Genomic DNA, 24223 nt, shown 5'->3' with positions numbered 1-24223 from the left:
GAGAAACTGCAGGTGCTGGTGAACCATGTCGGAGTCCAGCAACACCGTGGCGTGTCAGGCTGATCAGGTTAGTGTTTTCCTGCCTGTGTCTTTGTTAAAACTGAAATAACACTGTAATAACGGTTTCGTTTTTTTATTTTTACCAAAAGTTTGATTCCTTAGCTGTAATGAGAAAATCATTAAGGGGAAATTTTTGTTGCCAAATTCAATAAGTGCACAAGGGTATGTTATACCGAGCATCAAAGCGGTGATTGTCTGAAGCTGCCCGGACGACGGCGCAGGGTCCTGAAAGAATTGAATTAATCAAGGCCAAGCATTGTTTGTACCGCCTTATTTTTCAGCCATCATTCAGGGGCCTGTGACGACTCAATAGTCCATATACCACGTGAGATGGGAGCTGCAGCTCCTTAAAAAACAAACCACGTGTGGGCCGACTGAAAAGTTTTTATAACTAATTGCAGTGGGAAGTTCGGGCCGCACTAGCAGAGGGCTGTGTGATAAAGTTTCTAAGGAAGTGGGCAAGAGAACTGTGTGACTGAATGACAGAAGGAAAGGAGAAAAGTGTCCAGGCTTTTTTTTTTTTTTTTTGGAGGGAGGCTGACTCATATTTATGTCCTTCTTTCTTCCTCTGCTTCCCCTTTCCCTGCTAGGGCACTTATCACTTAAACAATCCCAGCAAGATTTGCTCGGAAAAAAGAGCCAAAGATATCCTTTAAGCCACTTTGTAACTCTCTGATTTACATGTGGCACATTTCCAGTTTGTCAACTGAGCCACTTGTTCTGGACATGAAGATCTAACACCACCACCTGTCAAAAAAAAAATATTATGAATGTACAACAGTTTTCTTTTATTCTCAAAGTTGCGTTGTGTATGAGTGCATGAGTGCATCTTCACTCTTAAGTCTAGAAGTTTTATATATATATATATATATATATATATATATATATATATATATATATATATATATGTATGTCTTTTTTTATTATTAAAAATACCAATGTACCACTCAAAGATGAAAAGGTTGGTAGGTCTTGTAATTGAGTTTAATCTAAATAAATATCACCGGCAGTGTACTTTTATTTAGTAAGGATTTAATTGCTATATTGCACAAGGTCGTCTCGATAAAATGTTAATTACACATCTGCTAATATTTGATTGATCACTCATCCTGCTAATTGAATTTCTTTTTATTGTCTCTAATTGTCATTCTTCAGTTTCCTCTCCTTCTACCTTCATCTCTTCCAAGCACATAGCACAAGAGAGTTTCATCACATTCCTGTGTAACTGCTAAATGGTTTTCTTTGCTTCAGTAATAATTACACTAATAAGAACTTGTAAGATGTTTACCAGAGCTGTAATCGTGCCCGTTTTTACAGACAAAGCCCTGCATGCTTTTCACAGCAAAATCAGTCAAAGGCATTTATTTTTCTAATTTATGCATCGGACTGGTGTCCAGTTAAGGGTGTTGTCCCATCTTTCACCTCAATCCAGACCAGAATAAAGCTGTTGCTGAAGATGAACATGTTTGTGAGGTTATTCCTTTAACTACTTGGGCATGTAATGAATGTTAGTGCATTGGAGTATTGAAATTATAACTCCTATTATACCTATATCTATATATAATAAGAAATTATATCACTCGTTATTTGGTGACACAGGTATGATTTTTATTAGCAGAGATGAGGTTCACTGTGTGTGGTTAATAGATGTTCAATACATGTACGTTCACAGCACAAGGACATTACATCGGAATGGCAATCAGAGCGCGAGCATGAGAGAGCGAGCGGACATAGGGACAGACATATGGTTGCTTGGAGGCAGCAGCCGCTGAGATTCCTCCTCTTGTCTCACACTGACTGTCCTCCAAGGCATACAGCTGCCACTAGTGCGTGTGTTCTACTAAGCGTTCTCTCTCCTTCTATTTCTTTTCCTCATCTTTCGGAGGCTTTTCTGTGTGTTCTTCTCGGTGTATCCCAGGCTTATCAACCTACCCCATCAACCACATTAATAGCTTTTACAACTGCTGTCATGTAATTATCTAATCATATTGCAGCAGCACAATGCATAAAATCACGCAGATACAGGGAAAGCGCTTCACTTAATGTTAACACAATCACCACAACGTGGAAAAAATGTGATCACCGTGACTTTGACTGTGGCAGAGTTATCAGTACCAGGCAGGCTGGTTTTTATTTTTTCTCTCTATAAAGTTCATGCAAAACGGAGCAAAAAAAAAAAAACATCAAGTGAGCATCAGTTCTGCAGGTAGAAACTCTTTGCTAATGATGGTAACAACAGGTTTCACTCCTGTGAGCCGACAGTAAACTGAGGCTACAATGCTCATAGACTCAACAGTTTATATATATATATATATATATTTAAAAAAAAAATATATATATATATATAATATTATTGTGTGTGTGTGTATTTTTTTAATTTATTTATTTATTTTTTTAAAGTTCATTCCAGTAATTTATTTATGATCCCTTGAATGAGTACAGGTTAATGAAATGTAGGTAGTGTAGGATCTGCTCAGTCAGTTGTTTCCTTGTCTAGATGTGAAACCAGTTGATAGTGGATAGTGGATAGGCAGCTAATTAACTCCAGGCACCACGGTTAATAGAGTTTTACTCCTATAGAGGATATTGTAAAAACAAGTGTCTTAAATGGTGTTCACAGAAAATCAGTATTGCCTGTATATGTAAGGTGGACTCATTCTTGGTACTGCGCAATATCTGTGCTCACCACTGATTGTCACGTTTGGTTGATTTTTTCAGGTTTTTCAGTGCAACATATACTTAACAAGCAGATCTGAATGTTTGGAGCTCTGAGCAGATTCATACAGTGGCATTGCATTACACCTCTATTACATTTACATTACATTTACATCATTTAGCAGACGCCCTTATCCAGAGTGACTTACATGTTAATTCATTTTAATACAACTGAGCAATTGAGGGTTAAGGGCCTTGCTCAGGGGCCCAGTAGTGGCAGCTTGGTGGACGTAGGAATCAAACTCACAACCTTCCGATTGGTAGCCCAACACCTTAACCACTAGGCTACCACATCCCTATTACACACCTTTTTTCTTGTCAGAACCTAATACATTTAAGAGGAAGTGATTTTTTTTTTAATTAATATACTAATTACATTAAGCGGCAGAATCACTCCACTCTCACTGCTGTAGCCTGGGTTCAATTCCTGGGGAAGGCAACCAAACCCAGCCATTGAGGGGTTAATTCTCAGTGCCGCTCCCAAGTCTGGATAAAAGGGAAGCTTGCATCAGGAAGGGCATCTGGAGTAAAACCTAGATCAAATATATAGCGACCCTGAACACAGAACTGCTGAAGAACAACAACATTCTAATTACATTTGAATTAAAACATTTTTTCTGATCAAACATAAGCTTGCACTTATGTAAAGTTTGTCATTGATCAGTTTTTGACTAAATCTGGCTAAAGATATATCAACATTTTTAGTTTTGGTATTAACTTAATAACACATGATCTGATCAAAATTGAACCACCGAGGTCGATACCCATTATTACACAGTATTTTCATGCATCTCAACCAAATATTTTCCTTTTCCTCAGGACAAAAGTAACCCAAGATACTAGCCAATACCAAAAAAATAGCCTAAAAATTATATCTCATTATTTCCTAACCAAATTCTCAAGTGCTCTGATAGGTTGGTAATTTGTTTGATCAAATTTGAGTTCCATTTTTAAATATTTAAATAAGAGGTGAAGGATAATAAGTCAGTCAGGCACAAATAAAAGGAAATGAAATTGGCCACAGCATACAGCAACCCAAATATTCCAATATAAATATAAATTCAAATTATATAATAACAGTATATTTCGCACCGGTCACCTGCTCCAGGAAAGTGTCCATTTGTATTTTTATTTTTTTAGACCTTACATATAAATAAATATATATATATATATATATATATATATATATATATATATATATATATATATATATATATATATGTATATATATATATATATATATATATATACATATATATATATATATATATATATATATATATATATATATATATATATATATATATATATATTGCATGTACAAAATCCAGATATGGATTCTTGAATATTGTATGTATATTATGTGGTAAAAAATAAAATTTAAGAAATTACATTAACATTTAATTACATTACATTTATCTTTTTAAAATTTTGCATTAGATAATTGGAGCATTTTCCTGTTCTTGTATGTTAGGAAAACAAAAGCAAAAATAAAAATTTACTGTACTGATTTTCATTTTCATTGTAAAATGGAAAATGAACGAATGTGACATGCACAGAAGTTACACACACCCTGTCCAAGTTCATGGATTTGAATCTGACTGAAAAGCTGTGGTCTGGATTGTCCAGGGCAGGCAACAAAGATACATCGAAGAGGCTAAAGGCTTTTTGTTTTGTAAAATATAGCGATATGAATAGAACGTAGTGCCCCCAAAATATCACCCACTGCACGTTAACATGTAAAGTAATTTATATATTCATTTTTGCATACTTGTAAGTTGACTGGAAGTGATTAAGATGAATTATGGTAGAGCAGCTTGTTATGTGTGTGTGTGTGTGTGTGTGTGTGTGTGTGTGTGTGTGTGTGTGTGTGTGAGACAGGTGAACAGCTTGCCTTGGCTCCGAACTCCTCAGGCTACATTCCTGCAACGCTTGACAGCTATGCTCACTGAGCACTAATTAAATGATCTAGTTAAGCACGTGCAGTGCATGGGTACAGCTAAATCTTTCTGTCTGTCACGATCAGTTCTGACAGTTAGTACATGTTCAAGCCTGTGCTGAACTCAGCCAGTGGTCAATATTCAACGAGAACAAACTGATCACTGTAGCTCTGACTGGTTCCTCATTCTACTTAGTGTTGTTCAGAAAGCTTCATTCACGGTATTGCTAGCCAAATGTATGACCAGGGAATTGTGGTAACAGTATGTATGAATTTCAGGAGCTGATCTATATAATAATGCTGTTCCCTTTTAACAGGGATACATTACCACAGTAAAGAATCGGAGGATTGGCTGCAAATTTCTGTTGGGAAAATATATGAATTTATGCTGTGAAGATGATGTACGGGATTTATATCAAATTGTTGTCCGATCAAATGACCTTCTGAATGCATACAGTATGTTATTCATAGATCAGATTTCAGGCCATATTTTTTTCCCCCCATGTTTTCTTCCTCCATGTCAGACTTGATCCAGATACAATTGGAAATAAGCAAAAAATGCAAACTGTCTGATTTGGACAAGGACCAGTTTGGAAACACCGGATTTCAGACTTTAAACACTCACTCACATCTGTATATAAGCACTGGATTAAATAGACCTCAAGTGGGGAAAAAAATCACCTTGTTGGAGTTATGCTGTGCAAAGGAATATTAAAGGTTATAAACGAAGAAGACATCTAAACCTACGTAATGCGTCTACATGCTTACTTCTGTATGTGAAAAACTCATGTCAAATAATAGTTTAAATGATTTTTTCTGAGACCAGTGGACCCTAATCTTCACTCTCCTTAGATCATGATGTCATTTTGTGTCAATTCCGTCTCGTTTTTGTCCGCAAGTCTGTAAAGCAATTATTTTTTAAACGGATGTGTTTTTCTGCTCCTTTAGTTCTGCCTTTGCTGCAAATTGCTTAGTGCACCAATATCACTGTCCTCAGTTATAATACAGTTTGAATTTGTAATCACAAAGAGGTTTCTTATGAATCCACACAAAAAACAGGGTTTTGTGCCTCTGTTTGGTCCTGTTTTTTCCTTAACCTTAGACAGGTGTCAAACTAAAGGCCTGTGGGCCAAATGTAACCACAGTAGCAGCCTGGTTTTGTTTAGCCCCTGCAAAGTTGATAAACATAGTTTGAATAATTTGAATGAATAATTTAAAATTGAAACAGCCTGTTGTACCTACTACTCTAAATACTAATTCTTCAGACATTACTATCTAAGCTTTGCTTCATCTCGCTTTGCAAGTACATCAGGTGTTGGCCTTTAATGTGATTTTATAATAGTGTAGAAACAGGATACTATTTTTGTTATATAAGGAAATATACAAAGGCAAAATAGAGGGGAGATGCTCTGATAACCCTGAGTGAGTTCTTCTTAAATGTCTTTCCTTACATTATATTTTCAGCATTTGCACAACTTTATAAAAAGAAAAAAACTTTAATTACTTTGTCTACAGTTTATGGACTTCGCAGACATACTGAAATGCTGATGTAGCTCTGACAGAATTGAACTAGACAGTCTTGACTACGGCACTGGTAATAGATAAAGGTACAGTGGCCGAGAAGTGCAAAACAAATGAACAAATCCGAAAACACAACGACATTTCAGACAACCCGGAAGAAGTTGGTATAGTTTGTGATTGGACAAGACACCTGTCACTCAAGGTATACATGAAGTTCAACAGTCTGCCACAGGGAAAGGTTGGAATGGATGGATGGAATGGATTACTGTGGATTAATTCTGTTATTTTTTTATATTTAAACAGAGAACTTTACACATTACACATAAGATTCCATACCTGTATATCTTGAGTGACAGGTGTCTTGTCCAATGATCGGTAAGTTTCCATTCAAAAACGATACACTACCGTTCCCGGGTTGTCTGACTTGTCCTTGTGTTTTCGGATTTGTTAATGTGTTTTCGGATTTGTTAATTTGTTTTCGGAATTGTTAAATTGTTTTCGGATTTGTTAATTTGTTTTCGAATTTGTTAATTTGTTTTCGGATTTGTTCATTTGTTTTCGGATTTGTTCATTTGTTTTCGGATTTGTTAATGTGTTTTCGGATTTGTTAATTTGTTTTGCACTTCTCGGCCACCGTATAAAGGTGTTGTTTAAGCATTGTAAATTGTGTGAGGGTTTTTTTTAAGTACCATTCAGTGTATATATTTAAACCTGCAGCTCAATTACTTGGTTACAGAATTAGCTAGACCTAACTGCAACACAAATACATCAAGGCTAGCTTTTGATTGATTTGACATGACCCCACAATGCCCTCTTTCCTAACGCAGCAACCTAATGCAAACCCAGGGTTGCCCTTCCCAACCCAGTTGTCCTTACAAGTTATTCATCAAACTAGTACTTTGTTTTCAGAGGTTATGAACCAATGAGGGTACTCAAATTTTGGCCCACCACTTCCAGGGTGAGAAGCCAAAGCTCAGTGAATTACTTCACTTCACAGAGATTGTATAATGGGCCCTTTAAGGGCTTTGTACACACAACTTTATCTAATCCCACTGGAGCAGAATGAAGCCTCTCTTATTTCCCTCCTGAGTGATGTTTAGTGCCTAAAGCAGATCCTGCTGTAGGAAAGACTAAATCCTAATGCAGATATGATGAACCTATTTGTACTTTTCCCATATCATTTCTGACTCTTATTCTCTTTCACCCAGGTAACAATTTCAGTTTTGTGACAAAAAGTCAGTTTGCGATGTTAAGATTGTTGCATTGTTCTACTCATATGGTTAACATCAGTTGAACCATGTTAATCACTCTGTCATTTTTATTTTTTATTTTTTGGGTATTTGTAGTACTCAGTGACCCTCTGAAGCTGCACTCGCACTGAACTGAAACTTTTACTCTCCTGCGGTGAAGGAATTTCACCCTAAGTGGGTTCAGAAGGTTGGGCAGGAGGTCAGATCTCCTGCAATGGTGACCCTTGTATAACTGAACTATTTGAACAGATGGCTTCAGCTGTTTCCAAATGTGTTGCTTTGACTCTGAGATAAACACTCTCGCTGTCCTTCAGGTTGTCTTTCATGGATTTTATATTGTCTCTATAATGCGTATTATATTAAAGAATACAAACTTCTCTTTGTCACTGTTTATACCATGCATCCTGCTGTCCTGCATTAGGAGCTGGATGTTAGTGGTTTAAGTTAGTGAGAAGTCTAGACTTAATAGGCCTTCTTCTTAGAAGCCTCTGTAAAGTGCATTATAGAAAGTGAACTACAATTATTTTATACTTTTTTTTTTAATTAAACTTGCTAAATTTACTTGCTAAACTAATTAAATTTAATAAAAAATGCTCTCTTTAAAATTCTCACTCACTCACTCACTCACTCACTCACTCACTCACTCACTCACTCGCACTCACTCACACTCACTCACACACTCACTCACACTCACTCACACACTCATTCACTCACACTCACTCACTCACTCACACTCACTCACTCTCTCACACACTCACTCACTCACTCACTCACACTCACTCAATCACTCACTCACTCACTCACACTCACTCAATCACTCACTCACTCACTCACACTCGCTCACTCACACTCACTCACACACTCACTCACTCACTCACTCACACTCACACACTCACTCACTCACTCACACTCACTCACTCACACTCACTCACACTCACTCACTCACACTCACTCACTCACTCACTCACACTCACTCACTCACACTCACTCACTCACTCACACTCTCTCTCTCTCTATCTCTCTCTATCTCTCTCTCTCTCTCTCTCTTTCTCTCTCTCTCTCTCTAATATCTAATATCCCCCAACAAACCACCCAAAAAGACTCTTTAATCTCAACTATATCAGCAGATTCTATTTTTTCCTATAACTCCAGTGTAACAGAAAAGGGGCTTAATTTGAATTATTTAATTGCTTTCATATTTGAAATATTTTAAACTCAGGTTAACTGCTTAATTGAACGAATTACATTTATCTCTTTAACGTTTTGTCCCTAAAATACTACGTTGATCACTGTTGCCACTTACACATGAGTATAATATGGATCTGTCATTTACGTTTAAATTACCAAACATCGTCATCTTCACATTTTGTTTTGTTTCCTCTTCAATAAATTCCAGAAAAAGAGAAATTTACCATATATATAATATACCATCTTAACCATATAGTTTATCTTCAGAAACTCTCTGTTCAGTATTCACAAAGCAGTTCTTGTATCAAGAGTGATGTAGTTGAAGCAGAGTCAAGGCTAATGACCTTTAACCTGTTTGAGCCGTCTCACCAAAGGGCTGGCAAACAGTCTTCGAATTTCAAAAAGCCCAGCTATCCGCATCCGCCCCTGACTGTATCAGAATTTTCACAGTTTCACAGTCTCATGAGTTTCCCTGTTCTTGCCGTGTTTGCAGAGTTCTCTATGTTCTGTGTCTGTGCCCTGCTCCCGTCTTTATTCTGATAATGCTAATTGTAAAGTTTAGGAAATAATGTACATTATGTATCATTGTGCTTGCAGTGAGCATGTGTTTAGACTGGGTCCTACTGAGACCCTGTGTGTGTGTGTGTACTTGTGTAACGGGGCAGATGATTCCAGCTGGGATCTTTCTTTCTTGATTTCTCTCTCACCGTCAGTTCATTTTTAAAGCAGTTATACTAGACACAGCATGATTGTTTCCATGTTTGGATGAAATGATACTTATTAGGCATTTTAAAAATTAATAATATGAGAGAAAATAACCATGCAATACCTTTAGGTCAGTTGTGTCTATACATACACAGTGAAAACAGATAAGCTTCTGTTTATTGTGGATAAAAACCTATTCATTTTCTGATGTCTGTACACACCTGATGGCTCAGCTGTGTTTGGCTCACCTTGATGTTTAACCAAATATCACCAAATATTGCTCTCATGCCTTTATGCAGTAATTTGGCAAATTATAATATTTTATTTCCCACCTTGGTACATTTAATATCCAAATAGGGGCCAAAAAATAGAGAGCACACAAAAGGCATCTGTCAGAGCAAGTGAAGTTCATAACTAGCTTTCTTTAATCACACTTTCAAATTTACAGGCCCGAGTGTATCCTTTCTGTTCTATATAGCGAACATTTATGCAACATTTTGGACTGTAGTTTCAGTAAAGCAGCAGCAGCAGATACTAGCAACAGACGTGGCTAACTACTAACCGACAAACATTTGTGATATCTCTTGCCTAATCAGAATAGTTTGTTAAAATGAACTGATCTACAGTCAACTCTGCAGAAAACCAAGTTAAATGTAGTGAAAGGGAACTTTACACCATTCACAGCATGTGCAGCTACGAGGATTTGACACCTCTGTAAACAGTGGAGGACCTGGTATTTTAGAAAAGTAGTTCAAAAGCCCTAGATTTAAAGTAGTGTTTTCATGATTATCAGCTGTACTCATGGAATTAGTCCACTTCACCTCTAATGCAGGATACATCCATATCGTCAGAGAGTAGCTTGAGCTTGAGTATTTAATGAGCACAGGCCAGGTCAGTTTGATGGGAAATGAGCAACATGGTAAGAGCAGGGAGTGCAAGTACCGCCACCATGTTCTCTTTTTTGGTCACACACTTTAAGCAGGTGTGCCTTTAACACAGATAGCAGGTTACCTAGATGTCCAGCCAGGTTTGCATGCAGTTACTTAGACTTTCAGCAATAAAACCGAAAGGTCATTGTTTATCATTCGTGGCCACATTTCTCTTGATTTCTTAGTAAGCTTCCTTTTTCCCCCTGCTCTGATATCAACATCCGACACCACATGATAGTAAGCGATGGGAGCCGAGTGTACAATCCTTCAAATGAACAGACATTATTTTTATTAATGATAGCCACGAAGGAAACTAAAGAAAATATCAAAAATAGGAACTATGGACTCTTCCTGTAATACAAAAGACATCTTAAAAAAACACAGCACTAGTAGTTCACTGACGGACACAAATAGTATGTAATAGTAGAGATGATTAGCGTGTGTAGATATATTTGTTAAATTAATAAAGAGGTGTTTGCTTTTAAATGACCTGTAGCCAGTCTGTATTTCTGAAGTGTTCCAGCTGCTTCCACATCCAAGGCATTTTCTCACGCCTGTTCTGCTGTCTGCTGTTTGGCTCAGGTGCATTTCAGTATCTCAGGGGATTAGAGTCAAAACCTTGATGTTTAGACAGATATAGCTGAATATATTCAGAACAAGAAAACCCGATAATAAAGCCGTTATAAAACTGAAGACAGTCACCAAACTAATGTTGCTAGCTAACAGACAAACTTGCTAACTTTTTAAAGACGAAAATGGCTGAACATGCATGTGAACATTTTATTTCCACTATTTGATTGATTCATTCTAAGCAGGTTACTTGATTCAGTCTTGATCTCACTACTCGCAAGCACCAAATCTTATGTACTCCTGCATCCTTACCAGAATGAATTTTGATAACACTAACTACTGAGTCATTCAGTGCGTGAGTAATATTTTTTAAATAACTGCTTAAGTTGACTGCTTTTGTGTTCATCGTCGCAGGTCATACGAAAGAAATATGTGTATTGTGGTGTGAATGTACAGTGTGCCATTGAGTACAGGGTTTATGATGTGCTATGGGTGAGAATATAGTTAACTGGTTAAAATATATCCACCAACCATCTGTACAACACGATGAATAGGGAACGAATTTAGATACAGTCCACTTTTGAGGGATTCATTGCTCTGTATATACCAGCTGAGAGATTGGACAATGAGATGCAAACTGAGACAAAGTAAAGAGTTGCAAAAATGTGATATTTTGACTAACAAACAAAGTAAGACTTATAAAACCCAGACACTCACTGGGCCTCTCTAGTGGTCACTCTAGAGGTCACGCTAAAGACCATCTGACAAGAACAGATGGAGAAAATGAGCCGACAGGACCAAAGGGTACCTTGGTCACATGGTCCTCCCAGGGCTCTTACATGCTACAGAGGGCCAGAGGGTTTTTGCAGAGATCTACCTTCATGTTTTGAGTTTAATAGGGCTTGCTGATAATATGCAAATATTTGTGAGGAATTAGCTTAATATGTGTCAGGCTCTATACTTAATACAAGATGAATGCAAGCTTTGAGTATTCCAGCTTTTCTTAATGTGAATCTCTAATCTCTGTCTTTCTTTGTGTGTGTGGTCCAGAACGGAGCGGTCCCAGGCGAACAAGTGAAGAAGGACGAGAATTCTCGGCGAGGAAACTGGGGGAACCAGATTGAGTTTGTCCTGACTAGTGTGGGCTACGCAGTGGGGCTGGGCAACGTCTGGAGGTTCCCTTACCTTTGTTACAGGAATGGCGGAGGTGAATATGATGATCTTTTTTCTTATAATGTCTTCTTATCAATAATAAAAAAATCTTAACAATAAACATAGACTCATAGAAGCTTTACAGAAATCTAGAAACGTAAGGTTAATAAAACGATAAGGTTTAACATTATCCCTGAGGTAATGGTGGCAAGGATAACCTCCCTGAGATGATATGAGGAACTCTTTAGAGGAACCATGCTCAGAAGGGAACCCATCATCATTTGGGTGACACTGGACCATATTGTATTATAGCTAAATATCCTGCCGTGAACCGCTTATTGAGTAAAGAACAGTGAAGCAAAGAGTTTGAACACTATTGTTGTGTTTACTTGTGTTACTCAGTTGTCGCTGGTGCAGTTATCCTGGTGCTATCAAGATTCCAGTAGCATCCAGTAGTTATCAAGTTACTAGTTATCAGTTATCAGTATCAATGTAGTATCAAAGTTATCAGAAGTATATATCAATGACTGCAACCTCTAGTGCTATATTTATATACTGCATTAGAAACTCATCCAATACAGAGCTCTAGATATTCCATCACATTAAACCTTAAATGCCTCTGTGTGTATTTGTGCCTGGGACAGACGATTTTGATGCCGGGCTAGTTTTCAAATTGTTGTTGCCCAACGGAGAGAAAAAGAAATAAACCTACTCCTGATTGACAGTGTAAACACAGGTTATAGCAGAGACATTGACCAAAGGTCCAAATGCAATGTGTTGGTTATATATTCAGATTTCATTGTGTCATCTACCAGTTTTTAGCCTAGTTTATTATATATTCACCCCTGAATACTATTAAAAAGTTTCCCAATTTTTTTTTAATATTTCAGATCTCATCACTATTCAATTCCAAGTCTTATACTTTGGCTTTTTTTCTGAAAAGGAAACCAGTCTGATGCTCCATTGTCAGGATCTATAGGGAACCATTAAGATTGATAGGGTAAAGGGGATTGTGCTTTATGATGATAAATTAACCAATGTAAAGAAAATTCTTCATTTTTTTCCTAATAAGTTGGTGTAACTGTAACTGTATAAAAAAATAATTTAGCTGCCTAGATAGTATTTCAGTTATTTAATTAAGAATTCAAAATGCAGATCAAAATGCAGGACAACTTATCAGATGTGTTTGTATGTTTGTTAGGTGCCTTCATGTTTCCATACTTTATCATGCTGGTGTTTTGTGGCATCCCGCTGTTTTTCTTGGAGCTCTCCTTTGGACAATTCACCTCATTGGGTTGTCTGGGAGTGTGGAAGGTCAGCCCCATGTTCAAAGGTGAGCCTTTATAGATAAGCCTTAGATATGGAATAGATATGGAGAGGTAGATATAAAATCAGATGCTCTGTAGTGATTGTTGTAAGTCACACTTTTGATTGTCAATAATATTTTGGGATTTCTACTAAAACAAATATAAAAATGTTTTGAACAAACTTGAAACATGAAACATGCTTGTCTAATGAATTTCTCTAATGAACAAAAAATCATTTTTATTGTATAAAGCAAAAAGATGATTCTGTCATATGACCTCCATCACTTCTTTGCACTGCCTCCTGTACTAACAGTTATTCCTAAAATTTTGATTTTGATCTTTAAATTTCCAAACACTGACACACAGACATATTGAGTGTTTTAGCATAAATGGCTCATTCTGTAGTATGACAGTCAGGAGATTTTATTTGTAAGTAGTCAACAGATCAAATAATGTATTTTCCTTGTACTTTTTTCCCTCCTTTTTTCCCCTCTTAGGTGTCGGCTATGGAATGATGGTGGTCTCCACTTACATCGGCATCTATTACAATGTGGTCATCTGTATCGCAATCTACTACTTTTTCACATCCATGACCAATCTGCTGCCCTGGACATACTGCAACAACCCATGGAACACCCCAGACTGCAGCGGCGTAGCAGGCACACTGCGGGCAAACGCAACTTTCACCAATGTCACCGCTAATGTAGTGTCAGGCCTCACCGAGGTGATCAGCCGCACCAAGAGGACGAGTCCCAGTGAGGAATACTGGAGGTTAGCATGGCACCTATTAGCTTGTCTTCCTCTAAACCCTGTACATCCTTCTTTATTAATGCTAGACTCATTACTGTATTCATTGTAACTTCTTATACAAGCCTCACGTGAGATCGTGTAGATCCACCTGATCCACTCCACACTTTTAGCGCATATCAGATTCCTGATATAAATAGATACGGAGATGCTTTTGGTGAAATATTCTGAAGTACTAATCGAATGTTTTAATGTGTACTAAGGTTAGAAAATACTTAGAAATCAGAACTACTCAGTACAATACAGTAGACTTTTAAACATTCAGAAATAATTGTTTAAACCACCGACGTAACAAGACGCAACTGGCAGATATGTTGAAAACCTGAAAAATTAGTAGGTTCAAACAAAAGACGTCATGGTGTTGTGTGTTTAACTAGTTCTAAATATTAGGAAATGAAAGCAGATATTCTGATCAGTCATCTCATATTCATCTGTTGATCTCAAACCCAAAGGTCTTCTGTGTATATCAGAATATATGGCCTTGCTTTTTCACTATTTTCAGAGGGGACTGTATAAGTGTATAAGTGAAAAGATGATGAGGTTCGTTTTTATCTCTCGGATGTAACTTAAGGCCCCAAAAATGTAAAACAGCCCTGCTTGTAACAGTTAAACTTGCAGTGTGCTTAAAAAGGAACTGATTATTATTATGATAAACTGTCTTTTTCATTAGCGTATGAAATTACTGGCTCTGCAGTTTTCTTATGCTGTGGAAATGCACCACAAGTTCTGGATGTGGAGTTCACTGATATGCTTGTTGGAGTTTTTTTAGTCATCAGGCCTGCCTTCAGCTGGAAGAATTTAACATGAGGCTGGCAACAGCAGAACATAATGTGTGTTTTTTTTGTGCGTGTGTGAAGTCCTTCTGTATACGTGCTTTCACTGTCAGTGTGTGGATAATGGGAGCTTTGACAGCAAGGGGTGTGTGTGTGTGTGTGCGTGTGCTGAATCATCCTGTAGATTGTTTGTGCCTAGCATTACTGTCGCTGCTGAGCTCACTTTCAGACCATTCATTGTGAGGACAGGGTTGTTTGGATTGGGCAGCTGTCCCGAAATATTGGATTGTTTTTGTCTGTATGCAAGTTGGAGCTCTTACTAAATCCATGACACACTGTAGTGCTGCCTCAGTAAATAAAAGCCTATGGCTAAGAAATAAGCACGAGAGAGAAAATCTCAATCAGTAAATGCTTTTTTTTTTAATAGGATAAGGTACTTTTGACAGTCGAGTGTATGCTGTCTTACAGAAGCCTTGTTCAAAATGAAAATTTTAAACACTACTATATCATGTGCACCTCATACATGTTGCTCTTCAAGGAGTTATTTTTCGTAATTGTATTTTTAGTGATTTATAAGACTTTATTTGTCTCTCATTAGGAGGATCCCTGTGCATCTTATGGAACTGTGCTCTTATTAATGTTGCTGATGTTGCCAATAATAACTGGTAGTAGAGCTGGTAGAATAAAATATAATGAGCAAATATAAGGTTTAGATTTGTATTTTATTTTGTTTCCCAGGAACTATGTACTGAACGTCTCAGATGGCATAGGGAACTTCGGTGAAGTGCGACTCCCCATCCTGGGCTGCCTGGCCATTTCCTGGTTGGTGGTGTTCCTCTGCCTCATCCGTGGGGTAAAGTCCTCTGGCAAGGTGAGCCAGAATGTCGTCCATCTGTTCACAAACTACATAACGTGGAGAAAGTCGAAATGACTGGGCATAGAATCCTTTATTTATTTATTTGATTTTTTTTTTGTGTGTGAAACACTCACTCAGAGGCGCTGAATTTTGCCTTCTTTTGTTTGGTTTTATTTTGTTTGTCGGTTCTGCAACAGTATTTTTTTTTTCCTTTTTCTTTTTTTCCCATCATCTTGATCTTCCCTTTAACAGGCCACAGAGAACAGAATCATTTACTAAAAAAAGCTTTGTGCTCATTTTGCTATATGGGATGTTTCTCAGGTGGTGTACTTCACAGCAACCTTTCCATACGTAGTGCTGACCATTCTCTTCATTCGAGGAATCACGTTAGACGGTGCCATCAGTGGAATTAAATACTACCTCACTCCTCAGTGGCAGAAAATCCTGGATGCAAAGGTCAGCCCAACACTGACACGGAATAAGGTTTAATGATCAGAAGCAGGTTGAGTGCTGAAACGATGTAGTTAAAATGCCCCGGTGTAATACAGCTTGTGTGTTTGTGTTGTGTAGGTGTGGGGTGATGCTGCTTCTCAGATTTTCTACTCTCTGGGCTGTGCCTGGGGTGGGCTCATCACCATGGCATCTTATAACAAATTTCACAACAACTGTTTCAGGTACTGGACCGTGTCCCACGGTTTACTCAATAGTTAACGTGTCATTTTATACCGGGTTCAATTTGTCATCACATATCCAAATATAGCACACTAAAATGATTCTCTACATATTCGATTCGATTAACTGGACCTCCTGTATAATACTGAATGCTATCTGCTTCCGATATTTTGATTTAGAGGTAATTATTCATAGATTTATTGAAAATGTTTCTCTTCCCAAACCGACCATGACAGTATGTGAAAACATCAAAACATGACAGACAAGACAAATCAACAGCGACGGCATGATCACACTCGTATGTAGCTCCACACAATTGCACTTGACTAGCTTACATGTTAGATGTAGCTTACAGTAGCACATCTCAGTGTCACCCAGTTGAGGACGGATTCTTTCGAGTCCGGTTCCTCTCAATATTTCGTCCTCATATCATCGTAGCTACTTTTTCATCCCACCATCACCTCCGGCTTGCTCATTAGGGATAAATATAAATTTCCTTTGTGATATTGTCCCTTGTTAAACGCTGTATACAAATAAAACTGTACTGAACTGATTCCAAGGCACTCACTTTATGCCTTAAGCTAAATAAATCCCAGTTATCCCAGTGAGTTCTTTAAAAACCTTAGTTGGGTTTCTGACACTTTATTTTGATTTTGCTGTTCAGAGACAGCATCATTATCAGCGTGACGAACTGTGCAACAAGCGTCTACGCCGGCTTTGTCATCTTCTCCATCCTCGGCTTCATGGCACAGCACCTGGGGGTGGACGTGTCTGAGGTTGCTGACCACGGACCAGGCCTTGCCTTCGTCGCCTACCCAGAAGCCCTGACGCTGCTTCCCATCTCGCCACTCTGGTCGCTGCTTTTCTTCTTCATGCTCATCCTCCTGGGTCTCGGCACGCAGGTAAACACGGCCTGTCTTTACTCTCTCCGGAATACAGCCTGGGCAAAAATATTGAAAAAATTCCCTTTAAAATGGAATTTTTACTGCTGATGCTTATTTGGAGTGTCCACCATAGAGAATGTTTCATACATGTGACTTGAATTCTGTGCTATACATTCATTCTTACATTCAACAGTATGTGAAAAATGTAAATCTCAGGATTGTTTTGTATTTTTTGTTGAACAAACACCAGCCCACTGTTTATCAGGGAATGTTTCAATGGTGCTGTTTTCCCTCACTTCTGTGTGTGTGTGTTTGGATGGACAGTTCTGTCTTTTGGAGACATTAGTGACTGCCGTAGTGGACGAGATTGGCACAGACTGGATCATCCGAAACAAAACCTACATCACACTTGTCGTGGCCATCCTCGGGTTTCTCTTAGGAGTGCCACTGACCACACAGGTGAGTTGAGCACACACCTGAGAATAAAAATCAGTGACCTATGCAGTGCCTCCATGTTGTGTTGCCCTCTTGTGGTTGCAGGCAGGAATCTACTGGCTGCTGCTGATGGATAACTACGCTGCCAGCTTTTCACTAGTCATCATCTCCTGCATCATGTGCATTTGCATCATGTATGTTTACGGTAAGTCAATCACCTCAACTTCCTGCTCTGACTAATGTTTTATCTGGTGATGTGTGAATTTGACTGTAGTGTACAACATGTCTTCCTCTTGCAGGCCACAGAAACTACTTCAAGGATGTGGAGATGATGCTGGGCTTCCCTCCACCGGTGTTCTTCAGGGTCTGTTGGAGGTTCATCTCTCCGCTCATTATCTCGGTGAGTGGTAGCCTTTGCCATGCCAGATTAGCCACCATTCAGATCGGGAGTAAATGGGATGGAGGCAAAATAAAACTTGACAAAATGCTCTATGCTTCAGTCAAATACAAACAAATGCAAACAAAAAAGGTTTATAGGTTTTTCATGAGAAATGAATAAATCACAATTTTTACATAAACATTTTAATACAAAATAGAAGAAGACCTCAACTGCAATGAAAAGGGGCCTGTACTATTTAGCTTGAAACCAGCTGAAACAAATGCAGTTTTTTTATTTTTAAATCATATTTAAAATCATGTCAGCATGAAGGTTATCGCTTTTGTGTCATTCAATTGGTAATTTACGGACAGACCCTAAGTAAGATGCCGATGGACCTGGAGTGAATGTCGAGAGGAAAGTGCCACCAGAGGAAAGTTACGGTCCTGTCCTTTCGATGAAAATGCGCTTGTTTCATAATACCTTTTTAAGTGAAACTCAATTCTTTGCTAGCATTAACACTCTCCCCCCCTCTGTTTGTCCAGTTTATCCTGATCTTCACGGTGATCCAGTACAAACCCATCACTTACAACGATTACGTGTACCCCAACTGGTCTCTGGTCATCGGCTTCCTCATGGCCCTGTCTTCGGTCATCTGTATTCCCGTCTATGCCCTTTTCAAGATTACGGTGTCTGAGGGAACCACATTTTGGGAGGTGAGATGTTATGCCTCGAGCAAGTTTCTTGTTTAAGTGAAATGTCCATTTGAACGAGGATGGTGACCTTGTGTCGTCCCTACCTTTGTTATAAGATGTAGCAGGTTTCTGCTGAATAACGCCATACTTTCTGCATCCAGGGTTCCTCCGGGTCCTCCAACTTCCAACAGCAAGCCAGTAGATAGATTGACGCTGCTAAATTGCCCCTAGGGGTGATTGAATTTGTGAATGTGTGTGCGTGATGGACTCCCATTCAATCTGTATTCCCACCTGGTGCCCAACATTCCTGCGATAGGCTCTAGACTGTGCTAGTAACCAGAAGGTTACAAACTTTAGAGGAAAAAGGCTCTAAACCCTCAGCAGTGTAGACCTGGAAAAATGTGGAAGTGTTTGTCTGTTTGTCCAAGTAGATTTACTACGTCTGCACTAATGCAGCCTGCAGACATTTAATCATGTTGAAAGAAATCGTGATAAAGTTAACGACCTTTAATTACACCAAAACCTAGCTTACAGGGTTAGAATGTTTAATTAATGTAACATATAAAAACAAAGTCTTATGGAGAAAATACTTCTACAAGGAAAGGGCAAGAACCCTGGGCTATATGCTTTGGATAACAGAGCTGCATGAATGCAGCTAATCTTCTATTACTTATCTCCATCAGCATGCCGCTCATTTAAAATTGCTGTCAGTTTTGCCAACTCAGCCATTTCCGAAGAATCCTATCCACCTCGAAAGCATGATAAGCGTATACCATGACGTAGAAAAGATAGGTCTGTCTTCAAGTTTTTAATCTAATTTTGATCTCTCCGCTTTGCTGCAGCGGTTGAAGAACTCAATGAAGCCACATCCCAGCTGGGGTCCGGCGCTGCAAGAGCACCGCAAGGGCCGCTACGCCACGGCCGGACCCGAATCCATGGAGGTCCGTACTCTTAAAGACGAGGAGAAAGAGAAAGATCAGGAGAAAGAGAATAAGGAAGAGATCGGGCTCACCATAAAGGGCAGCAACGGATCTACGCGCAACCCGTCACCCAGCGTATAGACGCGAGGCCATCCCTGCTGAACCTTTACATATTGTAAGGGCTTTATTACTCCTAACCTCTAGAGAGAATCAGTTCTCATCCCAACCCTTCTTTTGTTCCTTTTTAATTTAATAATGCTGTTTTTGTAAGTACAAAAAAAAAATGTGTTCATATGCATACACAGGAAGTCTTTTATGCATCCCTACCTTGTGTGTATATATATATAGTGCAGAGTGGGATATATTGGTTTCTTTCTCCTTCCATGTAAAATTTTAGCTGGAAATATGACTACTTTTGCTGCAGCTGTAGGTTTCGGCTTGTTGTGTGTACAGCGGTAATAGTGCTGGTCGGGTTAAAAGCTGAAGACCAAACGTTCTTTGACTATAGTGAACATACTATGGATAATTGTGTCCCAGCCACATATTTTTTTTTTTTTTTTTTTACTTTTTTTTTTTTAAACCCACTGCCCCTGACTGTAGCCTTCCATCAAAGGTCCTATTTGGTAGTTTTTAACAGAATCCACACTTTTTACTTGGGTAAAGAGATGCACAAGATACAAAGCACAAAGGATATTTTGCCTTCAGCTTTTAGAACAGCTACTGAAGGAAACTCCCACGATCTAAGCACATTAAGTTCCCAAACCCATTCTCAGGGTTGTGCACAATTTGTTTTTGTTTTTTGTTTTTTTTTGGCATGCTAACATTTCTAACTTAAGATATGAATTCTAAGAGAGCTCTGAATAGTCTTCCATTTTGAATATAAAATATATACGTAGTGAGTGAACGATCGTTCGAGAGATGGCAGGAGTGATGGTGCCATAGACTCAGTACTGTAGTGCGCACACACACACACACACACACATACAAGGAGTGTCGTGAGGTTAAAAAAACAATAATAAGTAAGCAAAAAGAAAGAAAAGGGTATGATATGCACAAACCTCCTACATCCTGGGGCATTGTATATGTGTGTGTGTGTGTGTGTGTGTTTAAATATTTCTGTTTAGTATCATCTTTTTTAAAGTCTGTCCTCACCACACTGATTAAAGAGATATAAGAGATGTGCTGCAGTCAGGTGGAGACAAAGAGTTAATGCTGGAGATAAACTTCTGATTAAGGAAATCAGTCATCATCACTGACTTTACTGAATTGCGTAGTCTGTGTAATACGTAGAATAGAGCTTTACTGACATTCTTCATCGTTTTGTACGTCACTAAATCATTGTGCGTTTATTTTGTGAAGATGCTAGAGGATCACGTGTAATCACTTTTTAATGTTTACCATTCCTCAATTGTGAATTGAATGTTTGTGTTGTATTTTACGAAAGAGGTGACGTATGGTTTTGGGTCTTGTGCTGTTTGCTGGAATCGTCATTGTGCGTCATTGTGCGTCATTCCAGTCTGGCAAAAAGTCCCCAAGGTCACGGTGAGCCACATTCTCAGTGTTAGCAGGATGTTGGACACGTTTATATGTTAGGGATGTTGCTAGACAGCACCAGAGGAGGGCTGAGGTCTAGCAATGTAGCTGCTATAAGTGCATTTCTTGATGCAATTGATGAAAAATCTGGGTTTTATTTCTTCTTTAAAAAAGAAAAAAAATAAATCTCTTTAACAGTACATCAATGTGTCATATTTGGCATTCGAATATATTCATTTTTATTCTGTTTGTAGTTTTCCTTTTTGTTTGATAACCTCTTGATGAAAGTTTTATGATTTATAGTTTTCCTCCCAGAAAGTTTAGAAAAAGGGTACAAACTAACATACAGCAATAAAAAAAAAAAGTAAAAATATCTTTAAAAAAAGGTAAAAAAAAAAAAAGTAGTTGAGGGTGAGCGGTATCGACGCCCAGTTAGGCACAGCACAGTGCAAATCCTTTACGGAAATAACAAGCACAGGCTAAAACCCGGTCAGTGCAATGATTTTACATTACTTGACTTACTTTTACAGAGAAAAGAGAACATCTTCATACACCAATCCACAGCTTGTAATTCATTCATTGAAGATAACTGAAACTCTTTAAACACACACTTTTAGCTTTCAGGGATTTTTCTTTACCTCATTTTCTCTCAGCTTGAGCCTTTCTAAATCCTACCCACAATCCCTAATTCCCTACACTAACGTGTTCCTATCAGACACGTGCAGCTCTACTACCACATCTTCAAGAAAGGTGCTAGCTCTTCATATATACAAGTTAGTGTCACTCTGATTGACAGAGGAGAGAGTAGCGTCATCCTTCCCTCACAGATAGTGCGGTCAAGTTTGCTCTCTTGGTCTTCTGGCCACAGATATGGCTGTAGCATCATTCAAAAATCGCAATATCCCAAGGATTGGAAGAGGCACTGAGTGTTTTGTCAGTGCCTCCAGGAAAAGGCATTAATTTGACACTGCAGACAACATTTACTTTCTGTAGTTTCAGAAATGTTCTAATAGCTTCAAAGATCATGAGCGTGACTACATCGAGCGTGGGCAAGTCGTGGCCTAATGGTTAGAGAGTCTGACTTGTAATCCTAAGGTTATGAGTTCGAGTCTCAGGCCGGCCACGACTGAGGTACCCTTGAGCAAGGCACCGAACCCCCCCAACTGCTCCCCGGGTGCTGCAGCATAAATGGCTGCCCACTGCTCCGGGTGTGTGTTCACGGTCTGTATGTGTTCACTGCTGTGTGTGCGCACTTTGGATGGGTTAAATGCGGAGAACAAATTCTGAGTATGGGTCACCATACTTAGCCGTATGTCACGTCACTTTCACTTTCACTTACATTTTGCTTTGAAATATAGAAAAGTTTCAAGCCTCCACGATTCCCTACACTATCATCCTGAGACTAGCCTTCACTTGACTGGTAGCTGTTGTGTGATACGAGAGAGAAACCTGCCACCCTGCAACGTTCAAATTGTTCAGCAACGATCATGATGTGAAAAAAAGTATATTAGCGCATGCAAGCTCTCCCACGCCAGTAATAATTACTTATATCATGCAGTACGAATGCACTGTGTTGATGCATGAAGGACGTGTTCATACTGTGAACCGTAGCCCACAAACTGTGTCCGTTTTAGCATTTAACTTGATGTTCTGAACCTCCGCCTCTCAAATGAATATATTACTAGTGAGTAGAATTCAGTTCATTCTTGTCTACGCTAGCGATGACGAGACTTGGTCTGATGCAAATGCACCCTGGTCCTGTACTGTTTTATGTTACAGTGAAAACTACTGATGTACAAAACAATCATTACATAACTGGACTGGTTTGGTTGTGCATTTCTGAAAATGATTTGTTTTTTTTTTTTATCAGATCGGGGAACATATTGTAGCTCGTTTGGTTCAGTTTTTGCTTTTTTTTTATTAGCCGGCGTTTCTGTGTACTCTGTGAAAATCTTTCACTAGTGAGTCTTTACTTAGTACAGAATAATATCAGTATTGATGTCATTTTAAATCCGTGTGTAGCTAGCAACATGGTCATTTAACAAAGAGTTGACCTTTTTAAGAAAGTCACTTTTCTTTGATTTTTGTAGTACTAAAACTGTGTTATCTTAAATTTCTTTCTTTCTTTTTTTTTTTTTTGTATCTATATACAGTGACACTGTTTATTTTATCTCAAGCTCCTTAAACCAGCTGATATCAAATACGTTGCCAAACTAACACTCTGGACTGAAACTTGAAGCACAGAGGAACGATACTTTCTTCTCAACTAAGAAAGAACACACTGCTTTTACAACGATTGCACAGTACAACCGCAGGTGTAAATGGTGCTTCCACCATAACACACTGTAATCCATTCTGCCTGAACCACACTCCCTAAAGCATGCTGTAGTGTCCTTTACACACACCCAGTTCCATCTGGAGGCGTACTCCAAACTCTTTCTATAGAAGTGTTAGATAGAAGAGTTCCCTTATTTTTTTTTTGTTTACTTGTAAAAGTCGAGAATTCTTTGAGTTGGTACTCAGATGTACTATTACAAAGGAGAGAAAGTTAAAAATTTAATATAGGCTAATCAGCAACTACTGTAGGCAAGGCAAGGCAAGTTTATTTGTATAGCACATTTCATACCCAGAGGTCATTCAAAGTGCGTTACATAGAAATTAGAAAACAATTTATAAGAGAAAAAAAATATATGTAAAAATAAGAGACGCACGATAAAATCATAATAAAAACAAAGAACAATTAAAGAAAATAAATGTGATTTTAATAAAAACAGTTTAAAAACGATGAATATTAGCTAATAGCTAATATTATATTATAATATTTATAATATTATAATATTATATTATATTAATAGCTAGCTATTATTATTTTAATTATAGCTACTGTTGGGTGAGATGGGAGCCTAGCATAAATCACCGGCCGAGTCTGACAGAGA

General features: G+C 38.3%; 1 protein-coding gene across 1 annotated transcript; it reads left to right on the top strand.

Annotated features, from left to right (window-relative positions):
- Positions 1-19895, top strand: slc6a9 (solute carrier family 6 member 9). The gene is made up of 13 exons (XM_060873970.1): positions 1-67; positions 11928-12084; positions 13231-13362; positions 13834-14107; positions 15655-15787; positions 16094-16228; positions 16343-16446; positions 17109-17346; positions 17653-17787; positions 17869-17968; positions 18063-18163; positions 18685-18855; positions 19677-19895. Exons 1-13 carry the CDS (start codon positions 26-28, stop codon positions 19893-19895), a joined length of 1941 nt encoding a protein of 646 aa, XP_060729953.1. The 5' UTR covers positions 1-25.
- The last annotated feature ends 4328 nt before the right edge of the window (positions 19896-24223 follow it).

This window comes from Tachysurus vachellii, chromosome 7, assembly GCF_030014155.1.
Source record: "Tachysurus vachellii isolate PV-2020 chromosome 7, HZAU_Pvac_v1, whole genome shotgun sequence".
NCBI classification, from domain to species: domain Eukaryota; kingdom Metazoa; phylum Chordata; class Actinopteri; order Siluriformes; family Bagridae; genus Tachysurus; species Tachysurus vachellii.
The sequence above is the reverse complement of the archived record's forward strand: the minus strand, read 5'-3'. Positions and strand labels throughout refer to the sequence as shown.